This window comes from Dreissena polymorpha, chromosome 10, assembly GCF_020536995.1.
Source record: "Dreissena polymorpha isolate Duluth1 chromosome 10, UMN_Dpol_1.0, whole genome shotgun sequence".
Lineage (NCBI taxonomy): Eukaryota > Metazoa > Mollusca > Bivalvia > Myida > Dreissenidae > Dreissena > Dreissena polymorpha.
In genome coordinates this window covers 54324574-54345442 of record NC_068364.1, presented here as the reverse complement: position 1 = coordinate 54345442, position 20869 = coordinate 54324574, and the positions used below count along the sequence as shown (strand labels likewise).

Genomic DNA, 20869 nt, shown 5'->3' with positions numbered 1-20869 from the left:
CCAAAAATAAACAATGGTTGCCATATACACCTATAATATCACTTTAAGACCGGATAATGTTGAATATTGTTTTGTGTTTTTAGTTCAAATCATATTACCTTAATATGTAAAATACATTGATCTAACCCATGATTGTGCAATACACATTATATTTTTTGATCGGAGTTCGCCACAGCTTTTACAATGAGGATAGTTTTATGAAACATATGTTGATAGCATATGCTTTCAAAACAAAATACCATCATTTATTTTGAATGAGCTTGAAACGTCGTTTTATCCTAACATAACCATGCAATTTAACATAAGGAACGGAAATGTTTAACCCTGTTGAACCGACATGTTTGTATTGTAGTGGATATGTATGCGTTGTAACCTGACATGGAGTGAAGTATGCATTTAATAGTAAATATTATTAAATAGTAGGTTTTCATTTATTCTTACGCGTTGAGGGTGCGCTTTGTGTTGGTGCCACTAATCCAGTCATCAAAGCGCTACCCGAAGCACTACTTGTATTTCCGTGGTTACACAGATTAGAATCACAGCACTATATTCCCAAGTTATTTCCTATCGAAATATATGAGGCATACACATTGAGCGCTTAAGTCTTTATCGTTTTTTTTTTAAACTTTTTTGCTACTTTTTTTTAACTATTATATTTTCAAAAGCAACTTACCCATTTCTGACAAAGTAAATTACGTGCATGTTGTACTATGAATCCAGTACTATTCACTTGAATGGGCTATAACCAAACGAATGCCTGCTTTCTTTAAACAATTACTGAGTATGACCTTAAAGGGGCCTTTTCACAGATTCTGGCATTTTTTAACTTATTCATTAAATGCTTTATATCGATAAATGTAAACATTGGATCGTATAAGCTCCAGTAAAAAATGAAGAATAAAATTAAAAAAAGGAAAAGAACATTGCCCGGACCAGGTTTCGAACCAGTGACCCCTGGAGTCCTGCCAGAGTCCTGAAGTAAAAACGCTTTAGCCTACTGAGCTATTCCGCCGAGTACATATACGTGAAGTATTTTATACCTTATATAAGCAATCTTCGTAGTTTCACAAAATTTAACGACAAAAACAGAACTCTCCAAATTATTCAATCGTTTCGCGTTGCAACGCTTTATAATTTTTAGGTTTTAAATTCGTCAAAAGATGCATATAATGGCTATATTAGACCATGGTAAATGTTCAGTATTACTGTTTCCTCACAAATATCATAACTAAAACGAAAATTTGCAAATCTGAAACAACTTTTTTCAATTTTGTCAATTTACCAAAGCGTGAAAAGATCCCTTTAAGTAAACTTTTTTAAACTTCACTATTTAAGGATTGTAGTTTGCTTCCTTTTTTCCCCGACCTGAATCAGTTAAAAAAGAATCAGAACGTACTCGTTCTTAATTAAAATGTATATGTTTTTTAGTAGATTTATGATGTTTATTAAATGTCAAATATCTCAATTTTGAACGTTGAAATATATGTTTTTATCCCGCCGCTCAGCCACAAATTGTGCTTTAATAATGTACAGGTGTTGTTTTTTGTAAGGTTGGTAATCAAATCGTACCTGACATAATTGTGTTGTCATATCTCTTTTTTCCAATCAAACCAAGGCTTTGTGCGCGTCTATCACATTGCTTGAGTAATTGAAACAATAACACGTTGACTTTGTAATGTAAATTACAAATACTGTAGTGTAAACACACACGAAACAAATAACTTACATTCGTCAAGTTTTTATTATTTAAAAACAGTTGTTTGAATGCATCGCTATATTTGCACATGTACCATTCATATTCAAAATTTAGTTTTGATAACAAATCGTTGTTGTTGTTTTTGCAATTTAATGTATGAATCTCATTGGCATATTCTTAATTATGGCATCATAACATATTTGTGATACTTTGCACAGTTTCTTCGTTTAACATTTCATGAAAGGTTTCATGTACTTTGATGATATATCATGATGGTCTAATTAAATAAAAATCAACTAAAATAAAGCATCATACTGATTCATATGTAATCTATCGAACATAAATACCATATATGCTACCGTAGATATCTTCCAAAGGTACAGTTAATCGTTGCACTTACGGTTTTGTGTAAACATCCTGACGTGTATAGCGTAGCGTTTGTTAGCGTACGAATGATTTTCTCAACATGGCATATTTGTATATAGTACACATAATTTATGCACAATTGAGGCTGAATTTTATAATAGACAAAGCTTTGTTATATTTATGTTTATGTGATAATATTTTAATATATCCTTTTAAAATTTAAAACAAGGGATGCAAGATCACTCGGCTCAAAGGTTACGCGTTTCAAACTTACAATACAACAACAATAGATTGTTAGTACTTTGATGTGAGATACTATCAAAACTGTATTTTATTGATTAATGCAAAAAATAAGGACCAGTTTTCAAAGTGTTTGCCAATGCCTAAATGCTTAATTCTACGTGAAAACATTCTATCATTAAGTTAGTTTTAAATGCGCAATGAAGCTCAATTATAACCACAAATTAGTTTTATTGTCTATACATTTGCAAAAAATGATGAAATAATATATTTTGAAACAACCTAGTTTGTAACTTAAACTAATGAACGTAGTCATATTAACTGAGACATACGTCATCCCGTCCGCAAAGCGTTATCTTGTTGCACGAGCTCGGCGTGCTTGCCTGATCACACTTAAAACACACGGGTCCAACAGTAGGAAATCCTGTGGGGAAGGGAGCAATAGGCGGTTTGAAGTCAGCACGAGAAGTATTACTAAACTCGCATTTCTTGCGATATTTAAATCTTATTATATATAAATTTTAGCAATATATTTTCAAAGTCGCTATGCTGACATTGCAGTGGTAATTAATTCAAAGGAACGTTTTCGAAAAATTCCATATCAGCAAGATAAAGTATTGATAAGTTTCAGCCTCTGATAAATATTTACACATATCTGGTTGCAATTCAAAAGTCACAAATCAAATAATTTCAAAACAGTGCAAAGCATTTTTGTTTAGTCATGCCATAGACAGGTAGTAACAAACAAGTAATTAAATAAATCGAATAAATTACATTATTACGCCGCTATTAAGGAATGACACAGACACAGAAAATTGAGGTTAATGGAATACCAGTGTGTCCACAGAGGACAGCGTTACAAAGGTTTCCGAAAGAGCCGCAGAGTTTAAGAAAAAAAAAAAAATATATATATATATATATATATATATATATATATATATATATATAAGCTGACAATATTTGCATGAACAAGAAATCTGAATCCAGATATCCTAAATATAACGTTAAATTATTATATATTTATCAAATATATATAGAATACTAGGTCGGTGCCGAATAAAGCGAAGTTTATTTTGCGAGGCTTAGAAAATCTGAACCACGAGCCTTGGCGAGTGGTTCAGATTTTCGGGCCGAGCAAAATAAACTTCGCTTTATTCGGCACCGACCTAGTATTCGATTTATCCCATCATCTTTCAAATTCGTTAATTATTCCTTTTAAATAGAATAAGAAAATAAAACTACACGGAAAATCCCGAAGTTATTTTAAGCAAACAGTGTTTTTCGGCGAGGTATAAAACCCGGAAATATCCGGAAAACCCGGAAATCTTTTAGGTAAAACCCGGAACCGATATAAATGGTTATAACTGCATTAATATTCGTCCGATATTAATTATAATGGTACCGTTGTAAAGAAGATCCTCTACAGATTCTAACCATATCAAAATATTTTATGGCAGGGTCGTAGTCGGCCTGTAAATCGCGGACAAAGTCGGCCTGTTTTAACGGTTTTTTTACACACGCAAATGCCGTAAAGAAAACCCGGAACCGATATAAATGGTTATTACTGCATTATTATTCGTCCGATATTAATTATAATGGTACCGTTGTAAAGAAGATCCTCTACAGTTTCTAACCATATCAAAATATTTTATGGCAGGGTCGTAGTCGGCCTGTAAATCGCGGACAAAGTCGGCCTGTTTTAACGTTATTTTTACACACGCAAATGCCGTAAAGAAAACCCGGAACCGATATAAATGGTTATAACTTCATTATTATTCGTCCGATATTAATTATAATGGTACCGTTGTAAAGAAGATCCTCTACAGTTTCTAACCATATCAAAATATTTTATGGCAGGGTCGTAGTCGGCCTGTAAATCGCGGACAAAGTCGGCCTGTTTTAACGTTTTTTTTTACACACGCAAATGCCGTAAAGAAAACCCGGAACCGATATAAATGGTTATAACTTCATTTTTATTCGTCCGATATTAATTATAATGGTACCGTTGTAAAGAAGATCCTCTACAAATTCTAACCATATCAAAATATTTTATGGCAGGGTCGTAGTCGGCCTGTAAATCGCGGACAAAGTCGGCCTGTTTTAACGTTTTTTTACACACGCAAATGCCGTAAAGAAAACCCGGAACCGATATAAATGGTTTTAACTTCATTATTATTCGTCCGATATTAATTATAATGGTACCGTTGTAAAGAAGATCCTCTACAGTTTCTAACCATATCAAAATATTTTATGGCAGGGTCGTAGTCGGCCTGTAAATCGCGGACAAAGTCGGCCTGTTTTAACGTTTTTTTTACACACGCAATGCCGTAAAGAAAACCCGGAACCGATATAAATGGTTATAACTTCATTATTATTCGTCCGATATTAATTATAATGGTACCGTCGTAAAGAAGATTCTCTACAGACTCTAACCATATCAAAATATTTTATGGCAGGGTCGTAGTCGGCCTGTAAATCGCGGACAAAGCCGGCCTAATTTAACGGGTTTTTTTACACACGCAAATGCCGTAAAGAAAACCCGTAATCGATATAAATGGTTATAAATGCATTATTATTCGTCCGATATTAATTGTAATGGTACCGTTGTAAAGAAGATCCTCTACAGTTTCTAATAATATATAATATAGTTTATGGCAGGGTCAGAGTCGGATTGCATAAAGTTAAAGGTCAAAGTCCGTTTGCAATATAATACTTATGTCAAGCATGTTCACTTTAACAAATACGATACTTCTTTATGTAATGTAGAATTTTGCAAAGGTAAAGCGCATTATATATGACAATGTTTTATTTTTTTCTTGTTGATTAAAAACAAAAACAAAATATACCAATACATATAATATGTGTACATAATTTTTTTAACAAATATAATGAATCACGTGATGTTTTTATAATTTTGTTAAGCGTGCGTTACATTGAACGTTGATTTAAGCGAGTTATCCGATTTAAAAACTGATACCACTCAGCTTGATTTATAATTCATGTTCCAACGCGCCAATGTATTTAATTAAATGGTTTCATGAAATTGTGTTTAAAAGCATAACGATTGAAATTATGTAAGAAACACAGTTTTGCACATAAAATGATCGCCAACAGACCCGAATTAATACACTTCATAAATGCCAATCAGATAAAAAACAATTCAAATAATAAAACAGGGGAAGTCTACACTGTGTATTAGCCACCCGCTGTGGTTATCCCTTTTATCAGCTCTATCTCAGGCACCTGGCTACTGTTATGAACAAATTGGATTTACTGAAAATAACTGATGTCATGTATTGCCAAATTGTTATGTACATTTAAAATAAACAACGAAAGTGAACCCACATCATTATTGCACATTAGTATAAACTTCACTGTAATCTGGGCGCCCCGTAATCTGTTCTTTAAATAAACATAGCCTTAATAAAGACGGCGCTAATTAAGTGTGAAGTCGGATATTAAGAAATAAGATCCATTTTCGCATGACCCTGGCAGTATAGCATGTAGTATTATATCAATAAGACACATTTGAATCTTTCATTTCTTCGAAAAAATAAGCACGTAGTCACAGGTAAAGAAGCTACATTAAGCGCACTGAAAAAGATGAATTGGACAGATTTGCATCTTTCATTTATTACAAAGCATGTGAATCTGTACAATACTTGTATTACTGACACATTATTCTTAAAGTCGACGGACAACATAAGAGGGAACCACAATTAAATAAGATCCATTTTCGCGGGATAGTGGTTTTTTAGAAAGTATTCACATATTAATTTTAGCTTGCATTAGTTACAATAATAAGTGCGCGTGCTATTGAACGTTGAGTTAAGCGAAAGGTGCGAATTAAAATCTGAAACTATTATGTCATCTGTACTAACATTAACTCAATGGTGTCAAATCGCCCATAGTCAATTAAAGGGACTTTTTCATATTTTGAAGTAGTTAAAAACCAACTTGTAGTGAGTGAAATTTGATGCAACCAAATGAAACTTTTGACTTTAAATGATGAAAAATCGGATATGGGCGCATTGTGTGTGCAATGTATAAAACATAAGTAGCGATGATTCATTTACCAGTGAACAGACGTGTTTTAATCAAATGACCATTGATGACGCGGAAGACGATAATGTAGAAATTGCAAATATATCTACAATAGATTTAGAGCTAGTTAAAAATCCATCTGGGTGGCTGAACGACCCAATAATTAACAAATCTCAGCAAATGCTAAAAGAACAATTCGCGCTTGACAGTGGGATGCAGAACACACTTCTTGTTCCGTACTTTAATCATGATTTAGGTACCTGGGATATAAATAAACGTTTAACGAAACAAAATCCCCCGTCTGCCCAAATACATTACAACGCCAGTAATCACTGGGTATTATCCTACCAATCACAAAAGATGGACATGTTATTGTGGTGGACAGTTTAAAATCTCCAAGAACTCTTAACAGTAGTATTTCAATTCAAATCGCTCAAATCTATTAAAATGGAGAGCGCAGTGTACAAGTACAAATACCCGACGTACAACGTCAACCTAATTACACAGATTGTGGTGTTTTTGCTATTGCAAATCTTACTGAGGTGTTACACAACAATTATGATGTAGATTTTTCAATTATCAGATATGATATACCAAGAATGAGAGCACATTTATTAGAATGTATTACTAAACAACATTTTACAACATTTCCAAAAAAAGAAAAAATGCCAAAAATGCCGTGTAAAGTAGCAAAAAGTTGTTCTATTAAAATTTTTTGCGCTTGTAAGTTGCCTGATATAGTTGGCGATATGGTGGAATGTGACAATAAAAGATGCAAATTAAATAGATGGTTTCACAAAAGATGTGTACACAATGACAAACCAAGATGAAAAATGGTTGTGTCCATACTGCACATGGTAATTTGAGATGAACAAGCACTGAGATAAAGGTATGTGATTATGGTACAACAATTATATCTTAATGTTTAGATGTATGATATCTATTTAGATATAATGTAATGATATCCTCCAGTACAATTACTTTTGAAGTGTCATTTCCATTATAACAAATTAATCTATCTCGTACAATAAAATGCAATTTATGCCTTCGACATCCAGCCCCGGAAAAAGGGGGGGGGGATTACTTCCTATATACGGGTATATAGGGATGTGCCGAAAATACAGGGTGAGTTTTTCGACTTAAATTACTGATATGGGTATGGTTTGGAGAATCTAAGTATAGATATGTGCATTGAAATCCGAACTTTGCTTGTATTGAAATGCATATATATTTGAAAGTATTTTAAGTATCAAAATGGGTTTGATAAATTTCATTCGTGATTTACAAATAGACAGATAATTCAATAAGTATAATGGTCAAATCGTCATTGATTGCATTGGACTCCGAATATACAACGAAAAAAAGTCTAAAGGTATATTTACAATGATATGCACAACCATTTTTGTGCTTCCGTCACTTTTTCGAAATTTAATTTAAACCACACCATTATTGAAAACGTTTGTTTCGAACGCTAACCATTCTGACCAATTTTTTAACAAAACCGCGATCACGTAGAAGCGAGTTATTTTATGCCTATGGAAGTTTTCTAGTATGCATGACAAACACAAGATCCAAAATGCGTTTTGGGCTCGTTCGATGTTTTAACAAATATTTTACTGTTAACTAAAATTCCACGCCCGACTTGTCATTAAAATCCAGAGAGTCAAACGAAATGCACATCCACATTATGCTCTCTTTCAATTTATCTTAATTTTAGTTTTAACTTTATCGAAGTTTACAATAATGCATGACAAACAAACAATCCTAAATACGTTTTGCATTTGATGATGCTTTGAATAAATAATTTACTGTTAAAAACAAACCACGTTCATATGTCGTCGCTAATTCTATCGAAAATGCGTTTAAACTATGTGTCGTATTCTGAGAAAACTGGACATAATGCATGTGCGTACAGTGTCGCCCCAGATTAGCCTGTGCAGTTCGCACAGGCTTAAGAGGGACGACACTTTCCGCCTTTATTGTATTTTTGCTAAGAAGAGACTTCATTTAAACGAAAAATGTCATAACAGCGAAGAGTGTCGACCCTGTTTAGCATGTGTGGACTGTATGTTAAATATTTTGAGGTTAAACTAGTTTTTTTCGTCACTGAAATGACCACACACGATATACGTCTCAAATCTCCTAATTTAAATTTAAAGCCACAAGGCAATGCAAAATTAATAAAACATCTTATGAAAAGGAATGAAGATGTTTCGATTAAAGATTTATAAATCTACAGAAAAAGATTTTATGTTAGTCAATTGTGTTTTGCTATGAGCGGGGATGTGCGAATAACGGTAAACTTTTGCTGAGCAAGTCATTCATGCTATTATACAGAATTGCAGTTTACCTACATATTTTTCAAAAAGTCAGATAGCTTAATTGGTAGAGCAACCCAGGCCGGTATCATTAGATGGCTCATGAGTGGGTTCGGGTTCGAATCCCGATCTGAACTTCGTAGGTAAACTTGTGGTTGCAAGGCTGGAAACTGATAGTGTGACAATTTGTTTTCGGCGGGGTTTTGGGCTAAACGTTCAGTTCATCAGTTCGTCCGGTCACATGAAACCGTTTAATATGGCCTGTTTGTTGTTTAATTGCTGATTAACATATTTGACACAAATCGTGCAGTCCCGCTTTAACTCCTTATTTATGTTGGCTATATTGCACTTTACCGTAACGCTGCCATCATGGATTCCGAAATTTGCGCAACTTAACACTAATTATAAGGGCTTGGGTTATAGTGCGTACCGGTAAAGTGCAATTGCCCCGGACGGTTTAGTTGCTCTTATCCGCAGTTGGTATTCGAACCATATATACTTCAGATGTGTGCCGACATAAGGTGATTTTATCTATTTTACAAACAGCAGCTTTTGTGCGAAATATTTTGATATGGTTAGAATCTGTAGAGGATCTTCTTTACAACGGTACCATTATAATTAATATCGGACGAATAATAATGAAGTTATAACCATTTATATCGGTTCCGGGTTTTCTTTACGGCATTTGCGTGTGTAAAAAAAAAACGTTAAAACAGGCCGACTTTGTCCGCGATTTACAGGCCGACTATGACCCTGTCATAAAATATTTTGATATGGTTAGAATCTGTAGAGGATCTTCTTTACAACGGTACCATTATAATTAATATCGGACGAATAATAATGAAGTTAAAACCATTTATATCGGTTCCGGGTTTTCTTTACGGCATTTGCGTGTGTAAAAAAAACGTTAAAACAGGCCGACTTTGTCCGCGATTTACAGGCCGACTACGACTCTGCCATAAAATATTTTGATATGGTTAGAATCTGTAGAGGATCTTCTTTACAACGGTACCATTATAATTAATATCGGACGAATAACAATGAAGTTATAACCATTTATATCGGTTCCGGGTTTTCTTTACGGCATTTGCGTGTGTAAAAAAAACGTTAAAACAGGCCGACTTTGTCCGCGATTTACAGACCGACTACGACCCTGCCATAAAATATTTTGATTTGGTTAGAATCTGTAGAGGATCTTCTTTACAACGGTACCATTATAATTAATATCGGGCGAATAATAATGAAGTTATAACCATTTATATCGGTTCCGGGTTTTCTTTACGGCATTTGCGTGTGTAAAAAAAACGTTAAAACAGGCCGACTTTGTCCGCGATTTACAGGCCGACTACGACCCTGCCATAAAATATTTTGATATGGTTAGAATTTGTAGAGGATCTGCTTTACAACGGTACCATTATAATTAATATCGGACGAATATTATTGCAGTTATAACCATTTATATCGGTTCCGGGTTTTACCTAAAAGATTTCCGGGTTTTCCGGATATTTCCGGGTTTTATACCTGCCCGTGTTTTTCGACCTTAGCTGTAAAGAGGTCCGCGTAAGAAAATAGTACCAGAATATTTCAAGCAAAACAATAACAATTCATTTATTTACAAGACAACAGCCACTTACAAATGTTACCAAAATTCAACCAAAACAATAACATTAACCAAATTATATTTATAGCGATGTTAAGAGTCAGTTTCATTTAGAATTTGTTTTTCTACACAGTAGGCCGAGCACGTGAGTCGACTTGGCGTGTAGTCTGTAGAGCAAATCGATGCTTTTTGTCGGATTTACGGTGTGTCAAAGGTGTTATTGCAATACTGGATTAGTTATTGTGTACATGAAAATTCTGGATGTTGAACGTTGCCCCGAAGAACTGGGATTTAAATTAGCTGGACAGTGACTGCTGAAAGCTGTATTGTGGCTGTGGGTGGGGAACTTGCACTTGTGTTTCGGGTAGAATTTCCGCTTCGGTCTGATGCTGTTCCGGCTGGCTAGGAGGCTGCGTTGACGAAAATGTGGCCGTGCTGGTGACAGAGTGTTTCCTTCCTTGAATTGGATCTGCATTTTGACCATGGGAGGCAAGTATGTTGGAACATTTTTTCTGTTGCTCATGACTAGCTGAAATAATTCGCGTTCAGAATAAATCTGAACGCTGAAACTCCGGTCTGCAAAAACCATAACGAACATTAAATACAATACTATTATATCAATATGCTTAGAATTGCAAAAGAACATAACCAACTCATAAAGTTTTAGTTAATTAGTCCATTTTTACCTCAAATAGCGTCGAATTGAAGTTAAAAGGCATAATTTGTTTCAGTTAAATTTCTGCTTAAATCGCAATACAATCACTGACCTCTCGCCATGTTATGAAATATTTAAATATCAACCAATCAGAAGAAGGCATACGGTGTAATATTCTGCGTTATCGATTAAAATCTACCTGCCGTATACAGCGGGCACAGCGATTGGAATTGAAAATGTGAGTAGTGTGTTGATTTAAATTGGTCAGGCGTGCAAAATTGAAAGAGTCATTACATAATTCTTACGGAACATTATTGAGAAATGAATTATCTACACAGGTATGTAAATATTATTGCAATCCGTTGATATTAACTGTCTGATATCGGGGCTTGAATGTTGCGCACCAAATTCCTTGCGCATCAATATAGACAAAGAAGGAAAACTCTCGCTATTAAAAAGATAGAGTGGACTATTGACGCCAAGAGTCTGCCAAAGAAAAAATCATCAAAAGACTCTTAAGGCGGCAATTTATATTGACTAGCTCATGACTTACATTTGAGTAATTTAAAATTGACTGTATTCTTGTGTCCAGTGACAGACATAATTTCAGTGGCTGGAATGTTGTGTTCTCTAAGCTTTTGGACCAGGTGCTTGCGAGTTGAATGATTGGTCAGGCGTTTTTCAACTGGTAGCCCGGCTTCAGTTGCCATCATCCTGAGCATTTTGCTCAATTTATTCATTCCAAGTTTTTGACGAATGAACCATTGCACGCTTTCTTTGTGATCAGACTCGGACTCCTGCTTCATTATTGTATTTGGAGCGAGATAGAATGGGTCGTTCACATCGCAAAAATTGGCTGGGCGTTTCTGTGCATAAATTTTGTACAAAGCGACTGGATTTCTGGGGTCATTTTCATTGGTGGCAAACATTTTCGGGGTGACTCTTCTAACATCGCTCAAGTTTTCTCCAGTTCTAGTCTTGGTTTGACGTTCATTGAGCTCCAAGTACTCGGTCCCATCAGAAGATATTTTCAGTTTAATATCCCCCCATCTGTTTGGAAAAAAAAAAATTTGTAAATATTACAGTAATTTATTACTTATTATTTTATGCTTTCCGGTGGTTTATAGAGAAATATCAGTGAATTAAAACTAATAATTTCACTGTTTCAAACAATAAAAATTTATAGTAAAATTTATTGATAATTTTCACTGTTTACTGTGAAATGATGTCATTTCTTTGACGAAATGATGTCATTATCCCAGCAAAATTCTTAAGTTAAGCTGGTTCGTTAACAATGAATATTTAGTGTGAAAAAAGCATAAAATAAAAAGAAAATGTGTTTTAAATCAATCGTGATCATAGAAAATATATATTTTCACTTTATTGTGGCCACTTGTGCGGCACTCCTGAAAATATTATTTCCCAAAAAACTGTCGCCCACTACCTTAACAATCACGTGCGGAATGGTACAAAATAATACTGTCCAATTCGCGCAATATGCAGTTTTGCTAAAATTTCAGTTATTAACAGACGACCAAATTAATGAATTTTTATGTTAAAATAGTTCATAGTTCTACTTCATATAAATTGTTTATGTTTGAATAGCTGTTTCAGTATAATAAAAAAATAAATATTACATGTTTGACAGGGTGACAGTAAATTTGTCAACTTTTGGTAAAATACTGTCAATCGAGGTGAAGCGGAGGTTGAAATTTCCTCAAGTTGACAAATTTACTGTCACCCTGTCTGACGTGAACTGTAATATTTTTTTTTTTAATTTAAATTCTGTTATTTCAGGTATCAAATTGATTATACCTAAGGCTGTATTGTTCCTTCGTGCCACGCAAACCAAAATGCAAGCAGTTGTTTAGCCACATGGTGTGGACAAGAGCTTTTGGACTGTTGGGACCTAGGACACCCTTCTGCCACATTATATCTATTTCATGGTCGGTAAGTACGTCTGCCTCACATGGCCGGTTGCCCTTTCCCTAAATAAAAGCAAAGGAGGTTTAGAAAAAGAAAAACCCATTATTATTTATAGCGTTAGAATTGTAAAAATTATTTCTTTATTCGTCCTTATTTCTAGATTCACGCGAAAAATCCCAATCAACTGAATTTACGCACACAAATTCCAGATTTGTTTGGTCCCAGGTACTTTTCAAAAAGGCAACAAACTTGCTGTAAACTGTGAATATCAGTGTTGGCTTAAAGAAATACTGCGGTCAGTATACACAAATATTATCGTTTTGTCAATATATCACAAACTGTCATAGTTTTCATTAACCCTTTCAGTGCGGGAACCGAATTTTGAAGGCCTTTGCAAACAGTTTGGATCCAGATGAGACGCCACAGAACAAGGCGTCTCATCAGGATCCAAACTGTTTGCTATTCTGATAATATTCTTTGAAAAAAATCGAAGAAAATGCTAATTTTAGAAATTCAGCAGACAACATTTTAGCAGACAACAAATTTCCAAGCATTCAAAGGGTTAAATAATTCAGTACAGTGTTGAGTAATGAATTTATACCGGTATTTGCTTTCATTTAAAGTGGCTATGCACGATTTTGATGTGTGTTAAATTGTAATATATTGCTAAAAATATGTTACAATAACACAAAATAGGCAAGAACAATTATGCATTGAAGACAAATTTCATAAAATGCAGCAAAGCCAAATAAGCCCCCACCCCCTCCTGAGCCGATTGAAACGGAAGATTTTTTGTACATAATTTCCTACAATAAACCAAAGCATTTGTCTTTTAAATATGATTGCAGTTAGTGTTCTTGTGTGGTTTGAACAAATATCATTGCAGGAAATTAAAATGATTTGTAAAACTAAATGTAGATTCACAGCGTACATGCATGACATACGTACTGGCGAATTCGACTGTACAGACATTTTCGACTTCAGAATTAAATATCTGGCTTGTTTCGCATTTTTCGACATGTTCTTCTTATATTTTATTTTAATTTATATTAATTTTAAATATATGTATAATATGTTTTTTACACATTTAATACAAATTAATAAATATTTAACAAAATTATGCATTTCCATCTTTAAAAAGAAAGTTATTTTTACCTGCTTTTTCAGGCTTTTCTTTTTAGCATTGTAGGTTTCTCTTGTCAGAGAAAATTGTGGCCCTTTCTCATTCATAATGCTAAAAGGGTATTTGTGTCTTTTCAGCTTCCGGTCCAGGCTACTGATGATGGCCCGGATACTTGTCGGCTCAAACTCTGTGCCATCTTCGCGTTGCAGGGATAGAATGAACGTTGCAATATGCTCGTCAAGGAAATCGACATCCAACTGATGCATTTCCCTGGTCTCACCCTTTGTCAGTAGAAACCTCTGGAACTTTTTTGTGTCATTTAATGTTTTTTTTGCTGTGTTTTTGTTTTCTTCTTTTGTGATGTACTGTCGGACTTCAGAAAGCTCTATGTTTTTAAATTCATTTTGAATTGACTGGTTGAGATGTTTAGCTTCATTTTGAATTGTAACATTTGTGTTATTTTGATCATCACAATTTGACTCAGGGGCATTATTCTCAGTTAAATCCTCATCAAATTGAAGTGCATTTAGTCCATATTTTTGCTCAAATTCTTCCAAACTTAATTCCACAGCATTTGAAAACAAACCATCCCATACTACATCAAAATCACCTGTTTCTTGGTTGAACATTGTTGTCAAAATTTATTTCATTTGATGAAATATGTTTTGCTGCAGTTTTATTTTAATTCTTGATTGTGTATTATTTATTTTTTCATTATTTCAACCACAATTGACATTTAAGACTTAAGCAGACGACTTGATTTGCTGCTGACTTATTTAATAAAATACATGAAATAAAAAAGAAACATTTTATATATTTTAAATATTTATTTCTAAACAATTTATTTACAATTAAATGAAAATAATATATTTTATTATTGCATTGTGTTGATTTTTAGCCATTCATTGACAAGAAAAGTCATACACAAGGTAAACAATTGCTTACTACTGAACCGTGATACAAAAAGTAGTCCCTCTTAATAATGACGTCATGAGGACGCGCACTTAATATTTGTAAACAATGTTGTTATTTTGATGTTTGTGTTGCATTTTGTGTTTCAAATATATTACATCTTGGTATCAAATTGTTTGTTTTGTTTAATCTGATTCGATTTTACTAAATCTGATTACTTAATAGTTGATTCCGAGTAATATGACCATCCTCCTCACATAACAGTCCGCCGCGCCGGACAGCTCTACTTCAGCACTGCCGAAATAGAGGAAAATTTATCCCACAGTGGTTTATTTCGACAATGCACGTCTGATGATGGGATAAAACGGACTATTTAACCTCTAGAAGCAGTTCCAGAATAGATATTCTAAATACAACCCGCTAGTATGTACTCGCAATTTTTTCATAAAAACATTATCCTTAAACAATATTCTCCAATGAAACACAAATTCAATATATATTTAGAGGTTTAGGAAAGCACTTTCACAGAAATATTAGCCTTACTTACTTTTCTATCATTACAGCCCCAATTGAAAATGGTGTTACCATTTGGATTCTCGAATGCGTCGGCATAGCAACTCTTTGATTTGAAAACACATACATGCAATATGCAGCTTTTTATTTGTTTGATTAGGTAGATCATTTATATCAGTCTTCAATTAAAAAAGCAACATTTTTTTCTGGCTAGAGTTACTTTTCACTTACGAACAACATGCTTTTTATGACCATGATAATGCTGATCAGTGACTATATTAAATAAACAGTTGCTTGGTATGTTAAATCATATACACCACTGATACACACGAGTCAGAAAAGCAACGTCCATTTGTATAAATGCATGACGCACGAATGCAGTCGATTATTTATATAAAGCTGTCAAAGATTACATGATGATTGGTGATAAATACTACGCATAATGCAGATTTCAGTCGGGTCAATATAGAATTACCGGTTAATGGGAATGTGTACCTCGTGTGTTTCACATGTCATAGTGTAGAGGCATTCTCGTGTCAGTGGTGAATCGGTACAGGCAAGACAGATACCCCCACTTATAAATAATGCAATCATTTAGTTTATATGAAAAACTAAAACGGAACTTAAACAAACCGCAAACGTTATAGGTAAAGACAGATATGACAAGATGAATGCTAAAACCTTTCGCGTGAATCGAATATTATAGAAATCATTTAAGAATTATAGTTAACTAAGTTCTCTGTTCTAGCAATCAGAAATACAACGTTAAAAGGCTCGGCTTGGAATTGATAAATAAAACATTTAACTAGCAATAAGAGCACGTATATAAATACATATCCCCCTAAAAAATGCATGAGAAAAAAGAAAACACATGTGATTAAAATTTATTCGATAGCTTACCGAACCTGTATTGTGCCTACATAATTATTTATTTTAAACATGAGACATTTGTCCTAAAATAATGACTTAATTGTCTATCTAATATATACTTATAATTAACAACTGTATCGGAGGATTATGTAAGTAGATGTGTTACGTTGAAAGCAGGTTAACACACTGTTTTTGTTTCCATAATGGTCCATGTTATCTGTATAAATTAAAAATAATGAACATCGAACTCCACTACCTACCACAACGAACATGACACAACCTGTACAATGAAATTACAAACATGAACAACTCAGCACACAAACTATTTGCTTAAAATGTAATACATCATTTCGTGTTTGACATTAGCAAAAGGCTGTTCCACATAAATTATATGTAAACGCTGATATCGCGGCTTAACAATGAGGACTGTAAGGAAGCACGAACGCATTTTACCCGCATGAGTTCAAGTAACTATAAATGCCAGTAAACGTTTTCTCATCAGACATTTTATTTGATGGGGTGTGACGTCACTGCTTTTGTATGACATGTATGCCAATACCTGGCAACACACTAACTTTCGTATATATATATATATATATATATATATATATATATATATAAGTTGCAAGAGGAACAATATGTGTTTGTGAAACACTATGTCACCCCCTATATTTGACCTTGAACCTTGAAGGATGACATTAACCTTGACAATGTGCAGCTCCATGAGATACACATGCATGCCAAATATAACATTGCTATCTTCAGTATTGCAAAAGTTATGGCAAATGTTAAAGTTTGACGCAAACAAACCAACAAACAGACAGGGCAAAAACAATATCGACTGGGGGACATAAAAAACTTCCAAATATTCCGTTCTTCAAGCTTAAGCGTATGCTAATCGGAAACTTATTTTTATGTATTTATTGCCAATTTGTCTTACAAAACAATGAGCCCTTGAACGTTTACATCTTTACTGATCACCTTTGCACAGCATTAGTTAACATATGTTAGTTGATAAGCAACAATTGTGGACAGTCATTCCGCACAAAATGCGTCCGTGGTGAAAATCAAGGAATCCGGGTCCGTTCGCCCTAATTTCTGTTCGCCCTAAATCTTGTTCGCCCTAAAACCTGTTCGCCCTGGGTCCGTTCGCCCTAAATTTTATTATCAAAGCAGGGAAGCAATAAATATAACGAAAATTGATAGCTTTTTAACATTTTAATATATAAATGACAATTTAAGCTACAAAATTGCGTCTTTAACGTGTAAGCGTGTATGTAACAAAGCCGTCGAATGCCAGTAATTTTCTCTTATTGTTTATTATAAATATTAATGAAAACTTTATGTTACACCTTTACATTAATCAATACATATGTACATGAAACAACTACAGTGAACAGAACAACAATACAGAATATAGTATAATACAAGAACATATTATGCAACACATTTACATTATATTAATTAATGAAAACTTATGTTACAACTTTACATTAATCAATACATATGTACATGAAACAAATTCAGTGAACAGAACAACAATACAGAATATAGTATAATACAATGAACACATTATGCAACACATTTACATTAATCTTACAAATATGTACATGAAACAAATACAGTGTACAATGAACACAACACTTAACACCCGTATTATCTTTTCATTCACTTCACTCAGAGGGTCCATACAAGTGCGAAACAGCCTTCAAAAAGGTGGATGTGGACACTTCGCCATTTGAATACTTTGTCCAGTATTCTTCCAGGCGTGCATTGACGGTTGACGAACGCTGCTCACGCTCCAGGTCGGAAGACTGCACGCTGATGTCCACCATCTCGGCTTCCTTGCGCAGGGCTGGTACCAGCACGTAGAAGGGCACTGCACCATGATGTGCCTGGCTGTTGAGTCGATGATGCCAGCCTGAAATCAATGCAAATATGATTTAAGATTTGCGTGTGTTATTTAACGAATTCAATAGCAAATTGAAAATAATTGTATAATAAAATAAAAATAAAATCAATTGTATTTTGCAATTACCTTCTACATCATTATTTGTTCTAATCGAACGCCTGAAGACGCTCCAATCTTCAACCCGAAAGATGGCGTTGTTTATCCATTGACGATTTACGTAGTCCACTAGCTGTGTCAGTTGGACGGAGTTTGCACGGGCCTGAAGCTGATGGAACGTCTCGGTTATGTGTCCGGCAGGCAGGAACGGCAACGCCATCAACTGCCGAATATACTGGTGGATGGCCTGGTTGGTTCGGTAGGCGGTGGCTAGGCCTAACTCTTGTACTTTCCGCCACACAGATTGCACCCAGTGAAAGACACAACCTTTTATGCTTACTAAAGGAAACACTTCGCGGATTTTCTGCTTATGTTTTTTAATGCATTAACCGATTGTAATACTTAAAAGAACATTTATTAAGAAGTTAATATAATTATGTTCCTTTGCTTCGTACCTTGAACGTTCCGTCCATGAACCATCGTGTCGCGTTCTGTAGCAGATTCAATTGGAATTGCGTAGCGAACACGAGATGTCGTTGCTCGTCAACACGAAGATCAGCAATCAAGAAGTCGTGACACTTCAGGTAGTCCATATCGACCTGAAACAAAGACATGTAAACCTAGACCATTGTCTAAAAAGTTTGAAATAATACATACAAGGTTGCGTTTGAACATGGTTACATTTATGCTTACTGTGCTGTTTGGGCAGCTTAAGTTTCGACTTTGTTTACTTACATCAAAATTCAAGTCTGTCGGTTCAGATGGCCTATTTCCTTAATGTATTTATTATAATTGAACATTTTCTTTTGAGACCAATTTCTACACAATTTAAAATATACCTCTCTGTTTCATTTACATAATTTATGTTTATCTTCGTAATCATACGCTAATAATCATATTAAAGATAATTTCTAAAAAAAATTATAATTACAGTTCTGTTTTATAAACATGATTTATGCATGCATCGATATTAAGTATACTCTTTAGGATAATAGTTTCAACTTAATAATCATATTATACATAACTAATTTCTATATGATTTAGTAATTGTTCTCAATGTTAACTATATTAGGTTAATACGACACTCAACACTCAATCAATTAACACAGATCGTTATCTCTATAATCTCTTAATTAATCGACACCGATCAATAAAGGCCGGTTGCTACTTCACACCGCGCAATACACGCGAGAATTATTGGAATTTGATCAGTTTAGTAAATTGAATATTGATGATGTTTTTATTGAGATTTAATGATGTTTATATGAATTTTAAATTTATTTGCCTATGCAGGGATCGAAAAGAATACAAAAATTTAGATAATCCGACAAACAACGCAATAAGTTACACTCAAAATCTCATATTCTTAATTACTATATAATTAATTTATAAATTTAATATATACAGCGTATATATAGAATAATAAATGATGCACTTTATATTGTGTACATATTTGTAATATTTAAATTTCCATTTTAACTTATTTAATACTTTTAATTAATCATAATTAATAAAGTTTTACTTAATTTCAATTAACAAAATTTTATAATTACTATTGCATATATTTTAAACTAACTATTGCATATTGTTAAAATGACTAGTGCATATTGTTTAGAATAACTATTGTATATTGTTAGAAATACTTAAGGAATTGCGCAGTCCGTATCACGCTTTAAGACCAGTTTTCACAAAACCACATCGGTATACTTTTTGTGCTAGGTGAGCTACAAACTCTAACATATGAAAAAATACATTGATGTACTATAATAAAACAGTATGGTAAGCTAAGAGAGCGAGTAGCAAATTCCAATCTAAATTGTTTACCAAATCAAGAACGCAAACGTAAGCTTCTTTAATTAATTACATCTATTATGGATCAAAGGATATTAGCGCTTAACGCTAATTCGCATAAGTCGAAGAATGGTAGCATTTAATGCTAATTGAAAATGAAATACGATAGAGACACCATTCACTAAGACCGTTATGGACAGAATGATCAATTATTAAGAACTAAATAATTTATCGTACGTAAATGAAGATCCCGTTACCAGTTACATTAGATGGAAATAATGGAATCCTCAAGGAACATTAAAATATATAGAAAAAGTACGTACGATATGTTTTATTATATGCAATTGACAAATTAAATTAAACTTACCAGTTCCACATAGTCGATGCTGCCACCGTTCACAAATGTCGCATGTAATCGCATGTTGTCTTGGTCGTACCTCCAAATTGCACGAAATGCACAACACATTATCCATTTTTGAAATAATAGAACCAAACATTTGAACTCCATTTTATATACTGTGATAATTCACAGTTAGGTTATTCCGAACATATCAAACAAAAAAGTGTTACCGAAATATAAAAGACGGCGCTCTTTAACTTGTAAGCGTATTTGTAACAAAGGCCAGTAATATTCCCTAATTGCTTATTATATTAATTAATGATGAAATCTAAGGTACAAACTTGCTTACATGTGTGAAAAATCAAAACGGCGCTCTTTAACTCGTAAGCGTGTTTGTAACAAAGGCCAGTTATTTTCACTAATTGCTTACTATATTAATTAATGAAAACTTAAGGTTCAAACTTGCT

General features: G+C 33.8%; 2 protein-coding genes and 1 long non-coding RNA gene across 3 annotated transcripts in view; 1 reads left to right on the top strand and 2 right to left on the bottom strand.

The window, feature by feature from the left end:
- LOC127848241 (adhesion G protein-coupled receptor B1-like) overlaps positions 1–20869 on the bottom strand; it is a 31587-nt gene that overhangs the window by 6520 nt on the left and 4198 nt on the right. The window lies entirely within an intron of this gene.
- LOC127848243 (uncharacterized) lies at positions 10677–14978 on the top strand. Its single transcript, XR_008034428.1, has 3 exons — positions 10677–10757; positions 12717–12869; positions 14106–14978. It is a non-coding gene; the product is annotated as an uncharacterized LOC127848243 (long non-coding RNA).
- On the bottom strand, positions 17353–18893 carry LOC127848242 (uncharacterized). Its single transcript, XM_052380584.1, has 2 exons — positions 18302–18893; positions 17353–18184 (listed from the first exon to the last, which is right to left on the bottom strand). The coding sequence occupies exons 1-2, from the start codon at positions 18489–18491 to the stop codon at positions 17937–17939; spliced, it is 438 nt and encodes a 145-aa protein (XP_052236544.1). The 5' UTR covers positions 18492–18893; the 3' UTR covers positions 17353–17936.